Consider the following 18,488-nt stretch of genomic DNA (forward strand, 5'->3'; position numbering starts at 1 on the left):
TAGGGGGAGTCGGAGAGAGGAGAAGCAGGCTTCCCAGTGAGCGAGGAGCCCAACACAGGGCTCAATCCCAGGACCCTGGGATCATGACTTGAGCCGAAGGCAGACGCTTAACTGACTGAGCCACCCAGGCACCCCTTGAAAAATATTTTCTGATAGAGGCAGCTTTGGACTATGCCCCATATCTTAGGAGGTATGCATGGACTAGTGGCCATCAGAGGTAATTTCAGAAAGTCCTTCATGCTATAAAAATGTATTAAATGCTTGCTAAGCGCCAGCTATGACTTAGATTTGGGGATGCAGTAATAAGATGGACTTGTCCTCTTGGAATGGGTATTCTAACAAAAGTGTAATAATTACAAACCCTTATTTGTAAATGTGAACCCTGCTTAAAAGGGGACATGTAGAGGGCTATACAAAGTATTATTAAGGGGAAAAGTTTGAGAAGTACCATATCCTGTAGTAAACCAAGAGATACCATTTTGTCAATAAAGGTGACATTATTTAGGGGCACCTGAGTGGCTCAATTGGTTAAGATTCCAACTCTTGATTTCAGTTCAGGTCATGATCTTAGGGTTGTGAGATTGAGCCCCAGGATGGGTCTCAATCTGCTTGTGATTCTCTCTCCCTTGTCCCTCCCCAGTCACAGTCTCTCTCTTTAAAAGAAAAAAAAAGTGACAATATTTAATTGAAATACATACTTGGAGGTCCCTGTTGTCTATTCAGTATCCAGTAAGTGTTAATGGGCTAGACCAAACCAATCTGAAGTAGTCAGTATTTAGTCCCTCTTAAAATCTACACAAAAATAAGTTAGAATATGTTTTTCAAATAGTATGACTTCCTACAAAAAATACATGAAGAACAATTGTTTAAAAAAACCTAATTCATAAAAAAAAACCCCAATTCATTATTTCATCAACATAATATGATTTGATTGGGCTTTTTTCTTCAGTGAATTAATTGGTATTAAAACCAGATTAAATAAGTTAAGTCTTATATCCTTTCTAGAACAGTGCATAGAACAGATAAATAAGAAAATCATCAGTAAAGCTCCTTCATTTTTTACTTGGTATAGACTGCTTTTGAGCGAGGAAAAAAGTGTTAAGGATTCAGTATCCCTATTTGTAAATGACACATCAGTGTGAGAGCATCTGTGAGACAACAGTGCCTTTTGAAGGAATGTTCCCTTATTATTGCAAACAAAAACTGATGAGAAAAATCGTATTTGAAAAAAAGCTGAATATTTAACGGAATTTTATAGATTATTATGATTATTCTTCATTGTATACTCCCCTTTCTGGAAATAACTTTTGTAACATGAGATTAAGTTACATTGTTTTAGAATGTAACTTATGTTTTAGAAATGAATGTATAACAGAAGCACACAGTCTTCCTTATATTATCAAATATATATATAAAAATATGAATGTTCACATAACTTACCTTATGTAACTTTTCCCAAATATGTCAATATATTTTTAAAAGCAAACACTTCATTCAGTTATATTAATAACTACATCCTTTGTTTTTTCCATAGCTTTTAGCTATAAGAAAAGACAATTAAGCTTTTATTAAAAATTTACTATTTTTCTTTTTATTTTAAAAGATTTTATTTATTTATTTGACAGAGAGAGAGATCACAAGTAGGCAGAGAGGTAGGCAGAGAGGCAGGCAGAGAGAGAAGAGGAAGCAGGCTCCCCGCGGAGCAGAGAGCCCGATGTGGGGCTCGATCCCAGGACCCTGAGATCATGACCTGAGCCGAAGGCAGCGGCTTAATCCACTGAGCCACCCAGGCGCCCCTAAAAATTTACTCTTTTTCTTAACACTGTTACAACTGAGTGTGGTAGGTACTGTCATGATCCCTATTCTATTGCCAAAGCACCAAGGTTTAGAGAGATTAAGGAGCGTAAGGTTACATTATCAGAGCACTAGTGCCGGGTTTTGAATAGGGCCAGTCTTACTCTAGCATCTAGAATCTTAACTGCTATGTTATCTAGTAACATCATCTAATCTATTTCCTTTTTAGGAAAACAAACCTTTACTGATATGGGACACATGACTGTACACTTCAGCTAGCTTGTATAAGCTAAATGCTTACTCAATTAACAATTTCTGTATTTCTATTTTAGATGTTTTATGTCCTTTTCCATATTATGAATCTGAGCACAGAGTTGAGAGTAATACTTACTAACAGCTCATCTCTTCTTGATAAAATTTCTTTTCCTCATCAAATTTGTCAGAATGCCTTGAAATCACTTTTGCAAAGTATTATGACAGGGGTGGCTCAGTGGTTTAAGCCGCTGCCTTCAGCTCAGGTCATGATCTCAGGGTCCTGGGATCGAGTCCCGCATCGGGCTCTCTGCTCGGCAGGGAGCCTGCTTCCCTCTCACTCTCTCTGCCTGCCTCTCTGCTTACTTGTGATCTCTCTCTGTCAAATAAATAAATAAAATCTTTAAAAAAAAAAAAAAAAAAAAAAAAAAAAAAAATAATTTTCCCAAAAAGAAAAAATAACGAAAGTCATGTATTTCTGAGTCATTTTGCATTAACAGCCTAAGCCTAAACTTTTCTCTCACAGATTTGAAGAGAAATTGATATTAGGAAATTATAGTAAATTGGGGTGCCTGGGTGGCTCAATCTGTTAATTGTCTCTTAGTTTCAGCTCAGGTCATGATCCCAGGGTCTTGAGACCAAGCCCTGCATTGGACTCCACACTCAGTGTATAGTCTGCTTGAGATTCTTTCTCCCTGTATCTACCCCCGGCCTCTGTTTTTCCTCTAGTCCCACTCTCTTTAAAATAAACAAAATAGGGGGGCCTGGGTGGCTCAGTGTATTAAAGCCTCTGCCCTCAGCTCAGGTCATGATCCCAGGGTCATGGGATTGAGCCCCACATCTGGCTCTCTGCTCCACGGGGAGCCTGCTTTCTCCTCTCTCTCTGCCTGCCTCTCTGCCTACTTGTAATCTCTGTCAAATAAAAAAAAATAATATATATATATATACACATACATATATATAAAATAAACAAAATATTAAAAAAAGGAAAATCATAATAAATTGACACTGATTTAATTTCCCCCTTTTACTTCTATAGAGTGCTTATCACCATAATGGGCTCATCTTTACAGAGTGGTATGCCTGGAGAGAAGTATGTGGCATATATGTAGCCCCTCTCTTCTAAGAATTTTACAAATAAAAACCTCTATCAGCATTATCCTGATACCAAAGTCAGGCATGGACAGGACAAGAAAACTCCAGACCAATATACGTTAAGAATATAGATATAAAAATCTTTAAAAATTATTAATATACCAAATCCAACAGCACATTAAAAATCTCATAGAACATACATAAATACCACTAGAGATAATTAAAAAATTCAGCACAGTTGTAAGAAATCAACATGCAAAAATCAGTTGTTTCTGTACAGCAGTAATGAACAATCCAAAAAAGAAATCAAGAAAACAATTCTATTTGCAGAGACATCAAGAAGAATAAAGCATCAGAAATAAATTTTATCAAGGTGGTGAAAGACATACATACTGGAAACTATAAAATATTGCTGGAAGGAATTTTTAAAAACCAAAATAAATGGAAAAAATCCCATATTCACAGATTGGAGTACTTAATATTGTTAATATGGCAATCTTAAAGTGATGCAACAGATTCAACAAAACCTTCATTAAAAATTCTAATGGTTGGGGTGCCTGGGTGGGTCAGTTGTGAAGCATTTGCCTTCAGCTTAGGTCATGATCCCAGAGTCCTGGAATGGAGCCCCATATCAGGCTCCCTGTTCAGTGGGGAGCCTGCTTCTTCCTCTCTAGCTCCTCTGTGCTTGTGTTTCCACTCTTGCCATCTCTGTCATAAATAAATAAAATCTTAAAAAAAAATTCTAATGGCCTTTTTGGCAAAAATGGAAAAACTGATTCTCAGATTCGTATGGAACTACAAAGGACCTCAGATAGCCTAAATGACATTGAAAAAGGAAAACAGGTGGGAGGACTCCCATTTCCTGATTTCAAAACTTACTGCAAGGCTACAGCAGTCAAAAGAGTTTAGTACTGGCATAAGAATAGGAATATGAACCAATGGAATAGAATTGAGAATAGAGAAATAAACCCAATCATCTGTGGCAAATTGATTTTTGACAAGGGTGCCAAAACCATTCAGTTAAAAAAGAATAGTTTTCACTAAATGGTACTGAGACACCTGGATAATCACACTCAAAACAATGAAGTTAAACCTCAATATCATTCTACATACAAAAATTGACTCAAAATGTGCCAGTGAGCTGAATTAAGTGCTGAAGTTCTCTCTCTCACACACATACACACAGAAAAAATAGGGGTTAATCTTCATAACCTCAGATTTGGCAAAGAATTCTTAGATCTGACACCAAAAATATGAGTAACAAAAAAAATAAACTGGACTATATAAAAACTAAGAACTTTTGTGCAATAAAGAACATTATCAAGAATATGAAAAGGCAATTCACAGAATGGGGGAAAAATCTATCTATGGACTTAATATTCATATCAAGAATAAAAAACTCCTGCAACAAGAAGCAGTCCAATTGAAAAATAAGCAAAGGATTTAAATAAATATTCTCTAAAGAAGACATACAAGTCAGCAATAAGTACATGAAAAGACATACAATATCATTGATCAGTAAGGAAATACAAATCAAAACTACAATGAGATACCACTTCACACCCAGCAGGAAGAAGGCTTTAATTCCAAAAAAAAAAAAAAAAAGGAAATACAAGTATTGGCAATTTGGAGAAACAGAAACTCTTGTACACTGCTGGTGGGAATGGAAATAGTATAGCCACTATGGAAATCTGGAGGCTCCTCAAAAAGTTAAATACAGAATACAATGTGATTCAACAATTCTACTCCTACATATATACCCAAAAGAGAGGAAAACATGTCCACATAGAAACTTGCACACAAATGTTCATAGCAGTATTATTTTTTTTTTTTTTTTTTAATTTTTTTTTTTTTTTTTTAAGATTTTATTTATTTATTTGACAGAGATCACAAATAGACAGAGAGGCAGGCAGAGAGAGAGAGAGAGGGAAGCAGGCTCGCTGCTGAGCAGAGAGCCCGATGCGGGACTCGATCCCAGGACCCTGAGATCATGACCTGAGCCGAAGGCAGCGGCCTAACCCACTGAGCCACCCAGGCGCCTAATCGCTAAAGGTGGAAATCAAATGTCCATCTATGGATGAAAAAACAAATTGTGATCACAATGGAATATTGTTCAGCCATTAAAAGGAACAAAGTACTGATAAATATGCAGCAACTTGGATGAGCCTTGAACACATATGATAAAAACAAAACCCAAACACAAAAGGACATGTATGATTTCCTTTATAGGATATATCCATAATAGGCAAATTCATAGAGACAGGAAGCAGATTAGAGGTATCAGGGGATGAAGAGGAGAAATTGGGAGTGATTACTTATGGGTGTTTTTATGGGGTAATGAAAATGTTGCAATTAGAACTGGTGGTTTTACAACATTGTGAATACACTATTTACCTGAAAATTTTACAGCTTAAAATGGTTAATATTACCGTATAAATTTTAGCTCAGTTAAAAAACTTTATGTAAGAGGCGTCTGGGTGGCTCAGTTTGTTAAGTCTCTGCCTTTGGCTCAGGTCATGATCACAGGGTCCTGGAATAGAGCCCATTATTGGGCTCTCTGCTCAGGGGGAGACTGCATCTCCCTCTCCCGCTGCCCCTCCCCCTATTTATGCTCTCTCTCAAATAAATAAAATCTTTTTAAAAAAAACTTCATGTAAAAATAATATAGAGCTTGTTTTTGTAAAGAACTTTATTTCAGGTATTTTTAGCCTTTTCTTAAATGTTCAATAAAAGGTAGTTCTATCGAATAACTGACTTGTTTTTTTCTTCTTTTTTTTTTTAGTGAGCATATGTCAAATACTTATTTAACTGACTGACAAGGAAACCATCAGGACTTATTTCTTGAGTATCTGCTACTCATTATGTTTTCTTCCTTCCACCTCTGTCAATTTTGGATTCTTCCGATGCTCTAATGTTATAAGTAACCTGTACCCTTATAGAGATAAGAGTTTCCATTTACTTTTTTTGATTCAGAGATAAACAGGGAAAAAGATTTCTAGTGAATTTTTCATACCGTGGCTCAGTGGATTAAGCCGCTGCCTTCAGCTCAGGTCATGATCTCAGGGTCCTGGGATCGAGCCCTGCATCGGGCTCTCTGCTCTGCAGGGAGCCTGCTTCCTCCTCTCTCTCTGCCTGCCTCTCTGCCTACTTGTGATCTCTCTCTCTGTCAAATGAATAAATAAAATCTTAAAAAAAATTTTTTTTATATAAAACTTACATTGTAGCATCTTGAGTTCCTGAGCTTTGATGAAGTTCTCTCAGTTTTTCATGTTTTAAATTGCTCTAACAAGGACTTAATTTCATTGGATAACTAACACCCAGAACTCTTATTTTCACTTTTATCCAACTACATTTTATGCAAATAATTAACTATGAAATCAACACTCTTAGTTAAAAGTTATATCCATAAACAGGTAATTTAATGTAAGCAAATGGTTTCAAGCTTCTTTCACAAGAACGGAGGGTTTTCTAGGAAAAAGTAAGCCTACAGTCAAGTGTTATTAAAAAATGAAGTTTTTACAGATTATAGATTTAGATAAAAATATGTAGAAGGAATACTTTCTCCAAATAAAGCACCACCACATCTTGTAGTTTTGTGGTTCACTTTCAGACAGCTAAGAAAAAATTTCTCGCAGAGATTTCTGGAATGCCAAAAATGAGAGGATTTTTTAAGACCAATTATCATAGTCTCTGCTCATCAATAAAGTACAGTTGATACTTGAACAACACGGGTTTGAACTGTGTGAGTCCACATACATGCAGATTCTTTACAGTGTGCATTACTGCAAATGTATTTTCTCTTCCTTATGATCTCAAAAACATTTTTTCTCTAGCTTACTTTAAGAACAGTATATAATACATGTAACATACAAAATGTATATTGACTGTTTATGCTATTGGAGAGGACTGGGCCAACAGTAGGCTATTTGTAATTAAGTTTTGGGGGAGTCAGAAGTTGTATATGGATTTCCAACTATGTGGTGGTTGGTGCTCCAACCCCTTCATTGTTAAGGATCAACTGTAAATCTTTAAATGGTGTAGCAAGAATGAAGACCAGTGCTGTATTTTTCACATTTTCCAGTTGTCAATACACTCAGAGGACTTAAAAATACAGACTTTCGGGGTGCCTGGGTGGCTCAGTGGGTTAAAGCCTCTGCCTTCAGCTCAGGTCATGATCCCAGGGTCCTGGGATCGACCCCTGCATTGGGCTCTCTGCTCTGGGATCAAGACCTGCATCCGGCTCTCTGCTCTGCAGGGAGCCTGCTTCCCCCTCTCTCTGCCTGCCTCTCTGCCTACTTGTAATCTCTATCTGTCACATTAAAAAAAAAAAAAAAAAATACACAGACTTTCTAATAAACCACTATTTTAGATTTAGCTACATCAGTGGTTCTTCACCATTGGTGATTTTGCTTACCCAGGCATATTTGGCAGCATTTAGTGATAGTTTTGGTTGTCACATTTTCAGAGTGCCACTGGCACTAGTGTGGACGGCAATGATGCTGCTAAAACTACAACACATGGGACAGCCTCCCCTGGTGAAGAATTATCAGGCCCAAATGTTGACCTTTGAGGGAAACTTTAAGCTACATTAATGTTCCGATCCATTTCCAGTCTAAAATCTGCAACATAATCAAGAACATTAACTGAAGCTGTTGTTTTTATTTTGATGTCATAAGCTATAAATATGATTTGCAATTATGAGAACTTTAATCAAAAACTGATAGTGAATGAAATGTAAAAGAAAGCACAATATGAATCAAGTTAGAGCTATGTATGGACCAAAATTTAAAGATCTTGTTAGATTTCTAGAAACCTCCAATTTACTAGTTTTAATCTGCAATGTGAACAGTACAGGACATGACTGAAAATTAAAGGGCACTGCAGAACTTCTTTCTATGTTCATGCCATATAAACAAACATCTTTTCCCTAAGACAAAACTCTAAGAAACAAATAAAGCTAATTCTATGTTATTTCAACTTTTAGCACTGTGTTTATCTTTGCTGGCATATTAAGTCTTCTTTGGAAGGAGATAGGCATATAAATTAAACTCTTTGTTATTCCTAATACTTTATCAAGTAATAATAATAGTAAAAAAGGAAGTAAAAAAGAAGTTGCACCCCAAAGGAAGTCTATTTTTCAAACCCATTAGCACCAAAAAGCACTTTATAGCATTAGGATATTAATTCCAAATCAGCTTGTCCCGGAGAAAGCAAACATGCTGTTTGTTACTTCTCCTTGACCTTAATTTCTTAGAATTAAAAATAAAAGGGGGGGGGTAACAAAATGATCTTTAAACTCTTAATTAAAGCTAGTACCTTGGCAGTTTAATATAAAAATCAAATTTCACAAAATAAATACACCAAAGCAACTATAATAGTAATCAGCTTTATTTAAAATATTTTTCAATCTAGGAAAGCTCATTTTACACGAGTTTCCAACTAATTTATTAGAGTCAGAAACAAAGAAAATAAAACCAGAGAAAATCCTCTGTAAAAAAATACACAAGGAACATTTCTACATGTGAAAAAAGAGTAAACAGTCTGAACAATGGAACATCCAAGTCTTAGTCTCAATTCCATCTCTTTTAGTGAACACTACTATCAACCTTGAGATCTGATTTGTTCTTGTCATTCTTCACTGAGTAGATGAAATATGTTAAGGTATCCTTTTCATTCACTGGAATAGACCTAAAGTGGCAACCAACTATCTATAAAAACAAAAACAAACAAAAAAACCACCTGAAATTATAGATATTGACAGATGTCATACTAGGTAAAATACACATTCATCAAAAGAAAAAGTGCTACTCGATAAGAACTATATCCTTTTAAAAATAAACTAACAAAATACCAACAAGATGAAAAGCATGTAAGAATAAGATGTTATGAACAAGAGATAGTGTGACTTCACAGGACCCTCTAATCCACTCAATTAAATATACATTAATTAGAAATTATTTACTTTTATTTAAATTTTATAACTAGAATCTACATTAGGAGGTAAATATTTTTCAATTTTAAGTACCAATGAAATAAAATAGAATGTAGACCCTACTCCCACAGAAAAATGATACAGAAGTTGAAAAAATTTTGGTACTATACAAATCATGAACTATCTTACAAATATATTTGCTGTAACTTATATTCATTCATTCATTGGCAGTACTCTTTTTTAAGGTTCCTTGAAAGTTTTTCTGAATAAAGATTATGGATGGAAAATGAGAAGGGAAAGAGAGATGTTCACTGAAGAATGTTTATCTATTTTCTGGCCTTTTCATTCTGCTAATCTAACATCTAGATGCACAACCAAGAGAAATGCAACAGACTAAACTGGGGTGTTGCTATGTATATCTAGAATGTGAAAGACGAAACTTCTTAAAGAAAATGCTATTCATACAATAATTAAGAGATTTAAAGAGTGCAGTCACCTAACTCTGGAATCACTCCTAAGTAAACTATAACTTTCATTGTCATTTGGATTTCTTCTCATTTCTAAAGAAGAAAGTAGTTTTAGAAATAATGTAAATTTTAAATATCAAATTATCAAATATTTCAGGTGTACTTAAAAAATACATACTTCTGACCCTTGTACAAGACAGGTTTTAACTGTGAGGGTCCACTTACACACTTTTATTTCAATAAATACAGTACAGTACTGTAAATGTATTTTCTCTTCCATATGATTTTTTAAACAACATTTTCTTTTCTTTAGGTTACTTTACTGAGACTATAGTAAGAATATATACAATACATATATATAGAAAAATATGCTGACTATAGTATCGGAATGCTTCCAGTCAACAGGAGGCTATTAGTAGTTAAGTTTTTGGGGAATCAAAAGTTATATGCAGATTTTTTACTATGTTCCGTTATAACCCTTGTGCTGTTCAAGGGTCACCTGTACATTATATGTAACATTTATAATAATGAGTTCTCTGGTTCTCATTTGTCCCAGAACAAAGATAACTTCCACTTGATGAGTATCTGTCTATATGGATACAGTTTTATCATGGTAGATAATATCTACGTTTACATTATATTAACATACTATACAATCTAAAAAGGACTGGATCTTTTAAATCAAATTTAAAGAAAAACTGAATTTTTGTTGCTTAGGCAAGAAGGAAAGAAGAAATTCTGGCTAAAAAGTCAATATATTAGCTCTTAACAAGGTTAAAAAAGTACTCTGCCAAAGAATTGTACCTTCTGTATCTTTTACTTTATTCAATATGCACGTTTTAGAAAATGTTGCATTATTAAACCCAAGCTGAAAAATATGAGAAAACTGATCTATATATTTAATTTATATTCTAATAGATTAAATATTTTTACTTAAAATGATTAAAGTATAAATATATAAGTCTATAAATGCCTTAATATGATTCACAGATTTCTTGGTTCTATTAATTCCTAGAAGACACATATTTCAAAATTTACAGAAAGAAACAGAAGTTCTATAGCAAACTAAGTAACGTCTTGAATGAAAGTCTGCATCTTTTAGATGTGAAGAAAGCACAGATGCCTCAACTAAAACAAACTAGCATCGCCAAGGACAAATTCTGAAACAGTTAAATCAACAAGTTATAGGAATACTATTTACGGGCTAATCCGTAGACCCAATCTGTCAAAAACTTAAAAAGATTCTAATAAAGACAACAAAGTTTATCAATTTCTTTTATTATGCCTCAATTAAGTGTTCAATAAATGTTTACTAAGTGGAATTTCAAAGCCAACAGAAATACTGAATACTGAAAGCCAGTATTAAAAAATGCTTAGAAAATTACATACAATCCATTGAGTGGTTGTTACATAAAGGAATTTAAGAGGTAGACAAACATTTCTAGGAAACTAGATTCTTCCATAATAGATTTTTATTAACTGATTTATCTAACTAAAATGTACTGTTATATACACTATGTTAACAATTTCATTAGGCTTTTATGACTCTTTTTTGTATAAACAGGCTCATTTAAAGTATAGTTTAAAACTCATAAATACCTCAACAAGTTGTGCTTTATTAAGTCCTGGTCTGGTTGATAGTTTGAAGTGTCTTTTGTATCTCCGAAGTGTATTTACTTGTAATTGGTATAAATCCACCTAGAAAAAAATAAAGATGTAAGAATTAGAATTAGTTCATGCAATGTTTAAGTTATCTTTGATACATATAATAACTAACATTTCAATTTTGGCACAGTAAAAATGTAATTCTGTAATTCCATTACTAAATAACAGAAGTTACATTATTTAATTAATTCCATTATTCCTTTTATAGAATCAAAACTATAAGTATATTGTACACTTTAATCTTTTGAAGATAAATATTGAAAACTGGGAGCAAAAAAGAAGTTATAAGTCAATACAGCCATAAGCACTGTCAACTGAAAACGTAAGTCAAACTACAACTGCCTGTTAACTGGCTATATTTAATTTTGCTTTCATTTTCAGATTTTTCCCTTTAAGTATTTTAAAAATTTTTATTTTCCAATACAAGTTTCAGAATGGAATACTTAGGATTTACATTTAACACAGAGAAACATTATCTACCTCTGGAGTATCAATATCTTGAACAGGTGAATCTCCTCCATCATCATCACTCCCTTTTCTCTTTCTTCTGTTTCGAACACTCTGAATTAAGTTTTTATGATAATCACAAATGTAAAGATGCCTTGCCTGAAACAGAAAAGTTTCACAAACTACTTATGATTATGTAATGTGTCCATGTATTAGTAAAATACATAGGGCACAGTGAATTATTAAAAATAAAAACGGGCAAAATAGCCATTGTTAAGGCAAAACCATGTTTCTATGCTTAAATCCTGTATTCAGTTGGAACAAACACACCATGTCTGGCAATACCGTTAAGAGGATTGGGGTGGGGGTGGGGGTTTGGAAGGGAGGAAGGGAGGCAGAGAAGCAGAATGAAAAATTCCAACTCGATTTTGTCATTAAATTGCAGTGAAGGTGAACTAGATTTGGTAGGTCATGCTGTTTTTTAACAAGGGGAAAGGTGATGTTGCCCCCCAAAATATTTGGTAATATTTTCTCTACTTAAAGAGCTTATTTTAGCAGCATGATGTATGCTTCCTATTCTTTCTGAACATTCAAGTTATAATCCAGATACAAAACTACCCATTTTTACACATGAGCTGATTTCATATACTATTGTATTTAAATTTGAATTATAAACTTCTGAGTATTTAAAGAATGTATTTATTTGTATTACGTCTTTCCAACCAAAGCAATGTGAAATTATTCAAGTTTGCTTGAAAAGTTTCTTATGAGCATGACTGAAACTGTTCAACAGGCATAAAGTATCACAAGCATGCCTTTAACTGGCATAAAGTATCACGAACTTTGCAAAAGCTTCAATTAAGTGTAGTCTTGAGAGCTGTATGGTAACATTTTAAAATTGGGCTGCATATATTAACATAATTAAACTCCTTTAAAAAACGAAACTATTAAAGACTAAGGCTTTTAAATTAACTTCTAAACCAAATCCAAGTTAAATTTATGCAGGACATGTGCTAGGTTCTTGCATCTTGTTATTTATTCATTTACTCGGAAAAGTGGCAGTTTGTTCCTAAAAACCTCATGAATGGTCAAAAGCAAACAAACAAAAAACAAAAACAAACAAAAGGACGGAAAAAGAAATCCCGATGGCTGCCAAAGGGATGGCAAAACCGCAGAGGCTACGTGCTCCCCACGTTCGGAGCAGCTGCGCTAGATGCTGACATCGTTCACAATCCCCGCTCCCAGCAAGGCGGGGGGCGAGCTCGGCTTCCCTCACTCCGTACTCGGGCGAACGAGGAAAAGGGTCTTTCTTTACGCAGTATCAGGCCCTAGGTCTCTGCACGACTCCACTTTTGCCTACACGAGGGTAGTGACTCCCTGCGGCCACACGCCAGCTAGGGCAGCAAAACAAAGAAGGCGCCTCCATTCCAGAAGGAGCTGCCGGGCTGCAAGAAAACTACTCCGGGCCCTCCGAGCGACGGTCCCCTTTGTTTCGTTCCCCGATCTCAGCGAAGGAGGAAGGGGTTAGACAGTGAGCAGAACGGAGTCGGGGGGGAGGGGGGCAGGAGCGGTAGGGGTGGGGATGGGGGAGGAGCGGAACGGCGGCGTGCAAGTCTGTGTCTGTTGGGGGTGGCGGTCGGAGTTGCACCGACTTTGTTGTTTGCTTCCTACCAGAGACCACACAACGGGTTCGCACTGCAGCCAGGTCGAGGGGAACCCTGAGCGTTCCGCCCAACAATCCATGTGGGCACCGCTCCTGGAGCCCCAAGGGGGTAGGCAGGGCAGGGCCGTCCCGCCGTCACTTACGCTCTTATCCAGCTCAATTTTCACCTTCTTCTGGGAGATGCTCTTCTGGATCCTCTTGCTGAAGCTGGCGTTCCCAGCCGCCCGGCCACACCGCTCACCGTCCTCCCGCAGACAGCACAGCTGTCCGGGGCCGGGGCCAGCCGCTCCCGGGGGTCCAGCAGCAGAGACCGCCCCGGCACCGGGAACCTCAGCCCCGGCGCCAGCCCCTGCCCCGTTCCCGGCTGAAGCTGCGGCAGCCGCGGCGGCAGCGACCACTGCGGCCACTGCGGCGGCCGCGTCCCCTCCGCGGCTCATCTCCTCAGGCGTGAAGCCGTTCATGTCTCCCCGCTTTGGGACGCCGGCGCTGACAGAAATCCCCGCTCCGCCTCTCTCCGGAGACTCCGGGGTCTCCGCAGGATCCCTTAGACACCTGACCCCGCCGAGGCAATTCCTCCGGCGGCACGGCCAGACAGCAAGCGTCCTAGCCTGTTGTTGTCTGCTGGCGCCGGGACAGGGGACAGTGCTTTCGGTCAAGAACCAAAGTGGGGCGGCGCCAGGAGTTAGGACCCTGCTCACTGTCACATGGAGACTCTTCAGCAGTTGGACACGAGCGCCTCCGCCTCCCTCCGGCCCCTCGACTTGAGCAAGCGCGATGCGCTCTCTTCTGTCCCGCCCCTTCCACTCTGTTGCGGGGCACCACGGGAATTGTAGTTCTCTGCGGGGGGGGGGGGGCAATCAACCTGAGTTCCTCCCTGACTCGGCGCCTTGGGGATTGGAGGAACTACTTATCCTAGCATGCATCGCGTGGCAATGGGTCGGGCTCCTTTTTTTTTTTTTTTTGGAAAACACTAGCGTGCGGTTGGGGGTTGTGGTGATCTCGCTTCTTGTTTCTGCCGGGAAGTTGGTTTGTGTTTGGCTACCGGAATTTTGCAGAGTTGGCATTCCAGACGAAGGGGTCACTCAGCTCCTGAGGCGAAGGGCAAAATGCGCCGAGCGGGGCCTAGGAGGGGACGGGAGTGAAGGTGTTGGGGTAAAAAAAGTTTCGGAACCGTTTTCCTGTCTGTGGAAAAAGAATTTTTGGTGTGGCCATTCTTTTGTGGGAAACCCAAACCAAGTACAACTCAGTAAAGCTGGCGCTATTCGGGCCCTGGAGGTCCTGCAGATTCTGCTGCTAACAAGGCCGCTGGATAATAGTTCCATTCATTGACGCACCAACTTGTTTAGGGGCTCCTGCTTAGGCAAAAACGCCCATCCGGAACCCGACCATGACCCAAGTGCCATAGCTTAAGGCCGTTTTTAAATCCTTTTACGTTCCGGAGAGGATCAGGTTTCGCTCTTGGGTGCATAAAGTTGGTCGCTTCCTGAGGTGGAGCTGCTGACTGGTTATAACAGGGCTTCTTTCTGCTTCCACCTCCAACCTTTCTTTACAATTTCTCCTCTAATGGACCTGGAGAAGGGCGGAGTCCAATATCCTATAAAAGGGGACGTGGAACCCTACCAACACCAAGTTAGCGCGAGTGCTCGTCAGAAACTTCCTGGCGTTCTCTTTACGGAATGAGAGGCGAGAAAGAAACTGCATTTCCTTGGGTGCCTGCCAGTGCCTGTGTGCTTGTGCGTGTAGAGTGCGTGTGTGTGTGCGCCTTTGCGTGTGTGTGCGTGCGTGCCTGTGGGCGCGTGCTTGTGGAGGGCGGGGTAGAAGAATGGGAGCGGCTGATACGAAAGCTGCACCTTTGCTAGTTGCGGCGCGTCACTGTTTTTATCAGATGCATCCTGTTTAGCAATCCCATTGTTAAAGCAAAAATACCGAGCTGGTTCTTTCAAAAGTTTAGACTTGCTGAGTGGATTTAGTGATAGATGATATTTTTTAAAAAAACGTAAATGTCATCTGCCCTGAAATTCAAAGGCATCCATTGCTTCTGTGCTTGTCCTTTCTAGGATATGGGAAAGGAAAAAAAGAAACATTAAAATGTTACATAAATTGAATGGGCGAAAGAAAGATAATGAATGGTGAGTATTTTGTTACTTTTTTAAACTGCACTCTCCAGTAGGGTGTCTGATGGTTATTTCTACTGAAAAATTAAATTGTTAATTTAATCTTAACAAATTTGAAAAACAGATTCAGTTATTGGAAAACCTTTAAGTGTGTTTGGAACAACTTGAATATATGAATATACTTTTTCAATTTAAAATTTGTGAAATCTAAATTTAGAATCCAAGTTGAAATGTGCTTTATGAACTAACAGGATTTCAAAGACTTAGAATCTTTTTTTTTTTTTAAAGATTTTATTTATGCGGGGCGCCTGGGTGGCTCAGTGGGTTAGAGCCTCTGCCTTCGGCTCAGGTCATGATCCCGGGATCCTGGGATCGAGCCCAGCTCGGGCTCTCTGCTCTGCGGGGAGTCTGTTTCCTCCTCTCTCTCTGCCTACTTGTGATCTCTGTCTGTCAAATACATAAATAAAATCTTAAAAAAAAAAAGATTTTATTTATGTATTTGACAGAGAGAGAGAGAGGGGTCGCAGGTAGGCAGAGAGGCAGGCAGGGGAGGAGGGAAGCAGGCTCCCTGCTGAGCCAGATGCAGGCCTCTGGCCTGGGGCCTCAGGCTTCGGGCTTCGGGCCTTGATTCCAGGACCCTGAGATCGTGACCTGAGGCCAAGGTAGAGGCTTAACCCAGACACCCAGAATTTCAAAGACTTAGTACCAGAAATTTTTCAAAAAAGTATATTGAATGGCTCATTAATAATTTTTATATCGATTACATGTTGAAATAATATTTTGAGCGTACTGGTTTAAATGAAATACAACATTAAAATAAAATTTAGTTGTCTCTATTGTTTTAAATGTGGCTAAATTAAATGTTTTAAATGTTTAAACATGTGACTCAGGTGTTTGTATTAGATAATGCTGAATTAATCTATTAAACATAGAATACTGGTATCTATTGTTTGTGCATATATTTTCTTAAGTGGTTAAAAAGGAGAACATATGGACAGGATGGATACACTCCAACTTCAGGGTGGGGTTCATCTCTCAGGAGAGAGGCCAAGGGATAGTATAAGGGAATGATTTAAAGGTGGAGTCTGTTATGTTTGTAAGTTTTTATTTACTAAAAAAAAATTGAAACAAATGTAGTGTTACGATGTTGGATTTCCACATTTTTTATACTTTTGTTTTTAAAAATGTTTTATAATATTGTTTGGTCCTTGGTCTTAAAAGTTTATAATCTATCTTATGCAAAATGTGACCAGATTACTTCATGTATATGTGTATGGTTTAGCAATGTATCTCTTTCATATGAATATTCCTAAAGTGATGAATTGTGGTTAGGCTTCCTTTATACACAATACGGTATTTTAAAAAGATCCAATTAAACATTTATTGCATACTGGGATCTTTTCTAGGCCCTGGGGTATAAAAATAATTGAAACAGGGTCCTAGCCATTTTGTAGCTCACTGTTTAGTAGTTGAGTAGCTTAACAAGCACACTATACACACTATAAATGCCAAAGACTGAATGTTTGTGTCCTCCCCAAATTTGTATGTTGAAACCTAATCCCCAGTGTGGTGGTATTCTGAGGTAGCATCTTTGGAAGGTGATAGGTCCTGCGGTGGAGGCCTCCTGAATGGATTAGTGCCTTCATAAAAGAGGCTCCGAGAGCCCCCTTGCTCCTTTTCCCCGTGTGAGAACACAAGTGAGAAGATAGCAGTTTATGAACAATAAAGCTGACTCACTAGATAGAGACCTGCTAGTCTTAAATTTCCCAGTGTCTAGAACTGTGAGAAATAAATTTCTGTTGTTTATAAGCCACCCAGTCTATGGTGTTTGTTATATAAGCCAAACAGACTAAAATACATGCCTCAATAAAATTAGAGAAAGAGCACAGATTTATGCATAAGAGGCAGTGATTCACCTCTGGCAAATAGAAGGCATTCTTGGAGTAGGTGAACTGCAAATTCTCAATACCTGATGAAAGTTTATCTTCAATGAATCTATTGTTCAGACAAAGAAATTTTCGTTACAACCACAGTTCATTATTTCTACAAATCTTCATATTCAGGGCAGATAAGAATTTTCTTCCTTTAAGATGATTCACAACCTATGTTGGAATCAGGCTTTGGGGAGCTTCAAACTTACATAATTTGAGGAGTCTTCTTTAAGAAAAACTATTTAAAATTATAAATACAAAATTAGACACAAGCATTTAAAAGGGCCTGTTCAAATGAGGGACTCTGAATCTTAAATCCATTAGCTTCATGGTAATTCTACTTCAGAGTAGACAGTGTGGATATACAGATCTATGAAACCTAAGCTATAGGGAGGTTGTTGATGTCATTAAAATATTTACTTTCTGAAATGATTATAATATGATTCTTTAAAAAGTATTTTTCCCTGACTTGCTTCCCTCTGGAGCTTTTAACATGATTTAATTTTTCTGGTTTTATTTTAAAATAAGTAATTAAATAAGTTTAATTAATTTATAAAAATTTACAAATTGACCCATAATCCTAACATGAACATGATTAGGAAATTCAAATAATACAACAGATTCAATATGAAAAAAAGCCTGTTTCCTTTCATCTCAAATCCCTGTGCCTAAAAGCAACCAATGTTAACAACTTCTTGGATTTCTTGTTAGAAAAAAATTGTTTGTGTTAGTATATACATCTCTATATATGAATAATTCTATTACACTGTTTTATACTGTGCTTTTTTTAACTAGTTTAAGATAAAGCAAGCATACAAAAAGTGCATAAAACATATGTGTCAGTTTCAGTAGTTATGGAAAAACAAACATGTATGTAACTGTTACCCAAGTCCAGAAAAGAAAATAAAACAAACAATACAACCACAATAGAACCTTTTGGGATTTTTGGTTGATATTGCATTGAATCCATACATTAAGCTAGGAGAGAACAGGTACCTTTACAATATTGAGCCTCCTAATCGATGAACATGATGTATTTTTCAATTCATTCAGATCTTCGTAATATCTCTTAACAGAATTTGTCATTTTGCAGAAGTTTTGCATATCTTTTATTAGACTTCTTCATAC

General features: G+C 37.4%; 1 protein-coding gene across 1 annotated transcript; it reads right to left on the bottom strand.

The window, feature by feature from the left end:
- Positions 1 to 8,527: 8,527 nt before the first annotated feature.
- SAP30 (Sin3A associated protein 30) lies at positions 8,528 to 14,070 on the bottom strand. The gene is made up of 4 exons (XM_045988445.1): positions 13,459 to 14,070; positions 11,686 to 11,811; positions 11,140 to 11,238; positions 8,528 to 8,849 (listed from the first exon to the last, which is right to left on the bottom strand). Exons 1-4 carry the CDS (start codon positions 13,774 to 13,776, stop codon positions 8,727 to 8,729), a joined length of 666 nt encoding a protein of 221 aa, XP_045844401.1. The 5' UTR covers positions 13,777 to 14,070; the 3' UTR covers positions 8,528 to 8,726.
- Positions 14,071 to 18,488: the final 4,418 nt, after the last annotated feature.

Source organism: Meles meles, chromosome 2, assembly GCF_922984935.1.
Source record: "Meles meles chromosome 2, mMelMel3.1 paternal haplotype, whole genome shotgun sequence".
In the NCBI taxonomy this organism is placed as follows: Eukaryota; Metazoa; Chordata; class Mammalia; order Carnivora; family Mustelidae; genus Meles; species Meles meles.

Excerpts from the sequence above, each read along its gene's own strand:
- SAP30 (XM_045988445.1), bottom strand. The coding sequence starts at position 13,776 with ATGAACGGCTTCACGCCTGAGGAGATGAGCCGCGGAGGGGACGCGGCC. Across the intron at positions 11,812-13,458 it reads AAATTGAGCTGGATAAGAGC|GCAAGGCATCTTTACATTTG; the intron begins GTAAGTGACGGC and ends TTTCTGTTTCAG. Across the intron at positions 11,239-11,685 it reads AAGATATTGATACTCCAGAG|GTGGATTTATACCAATTACA; the intron begins GTAGATAATGTT and ends ATTTTTTTCTAG.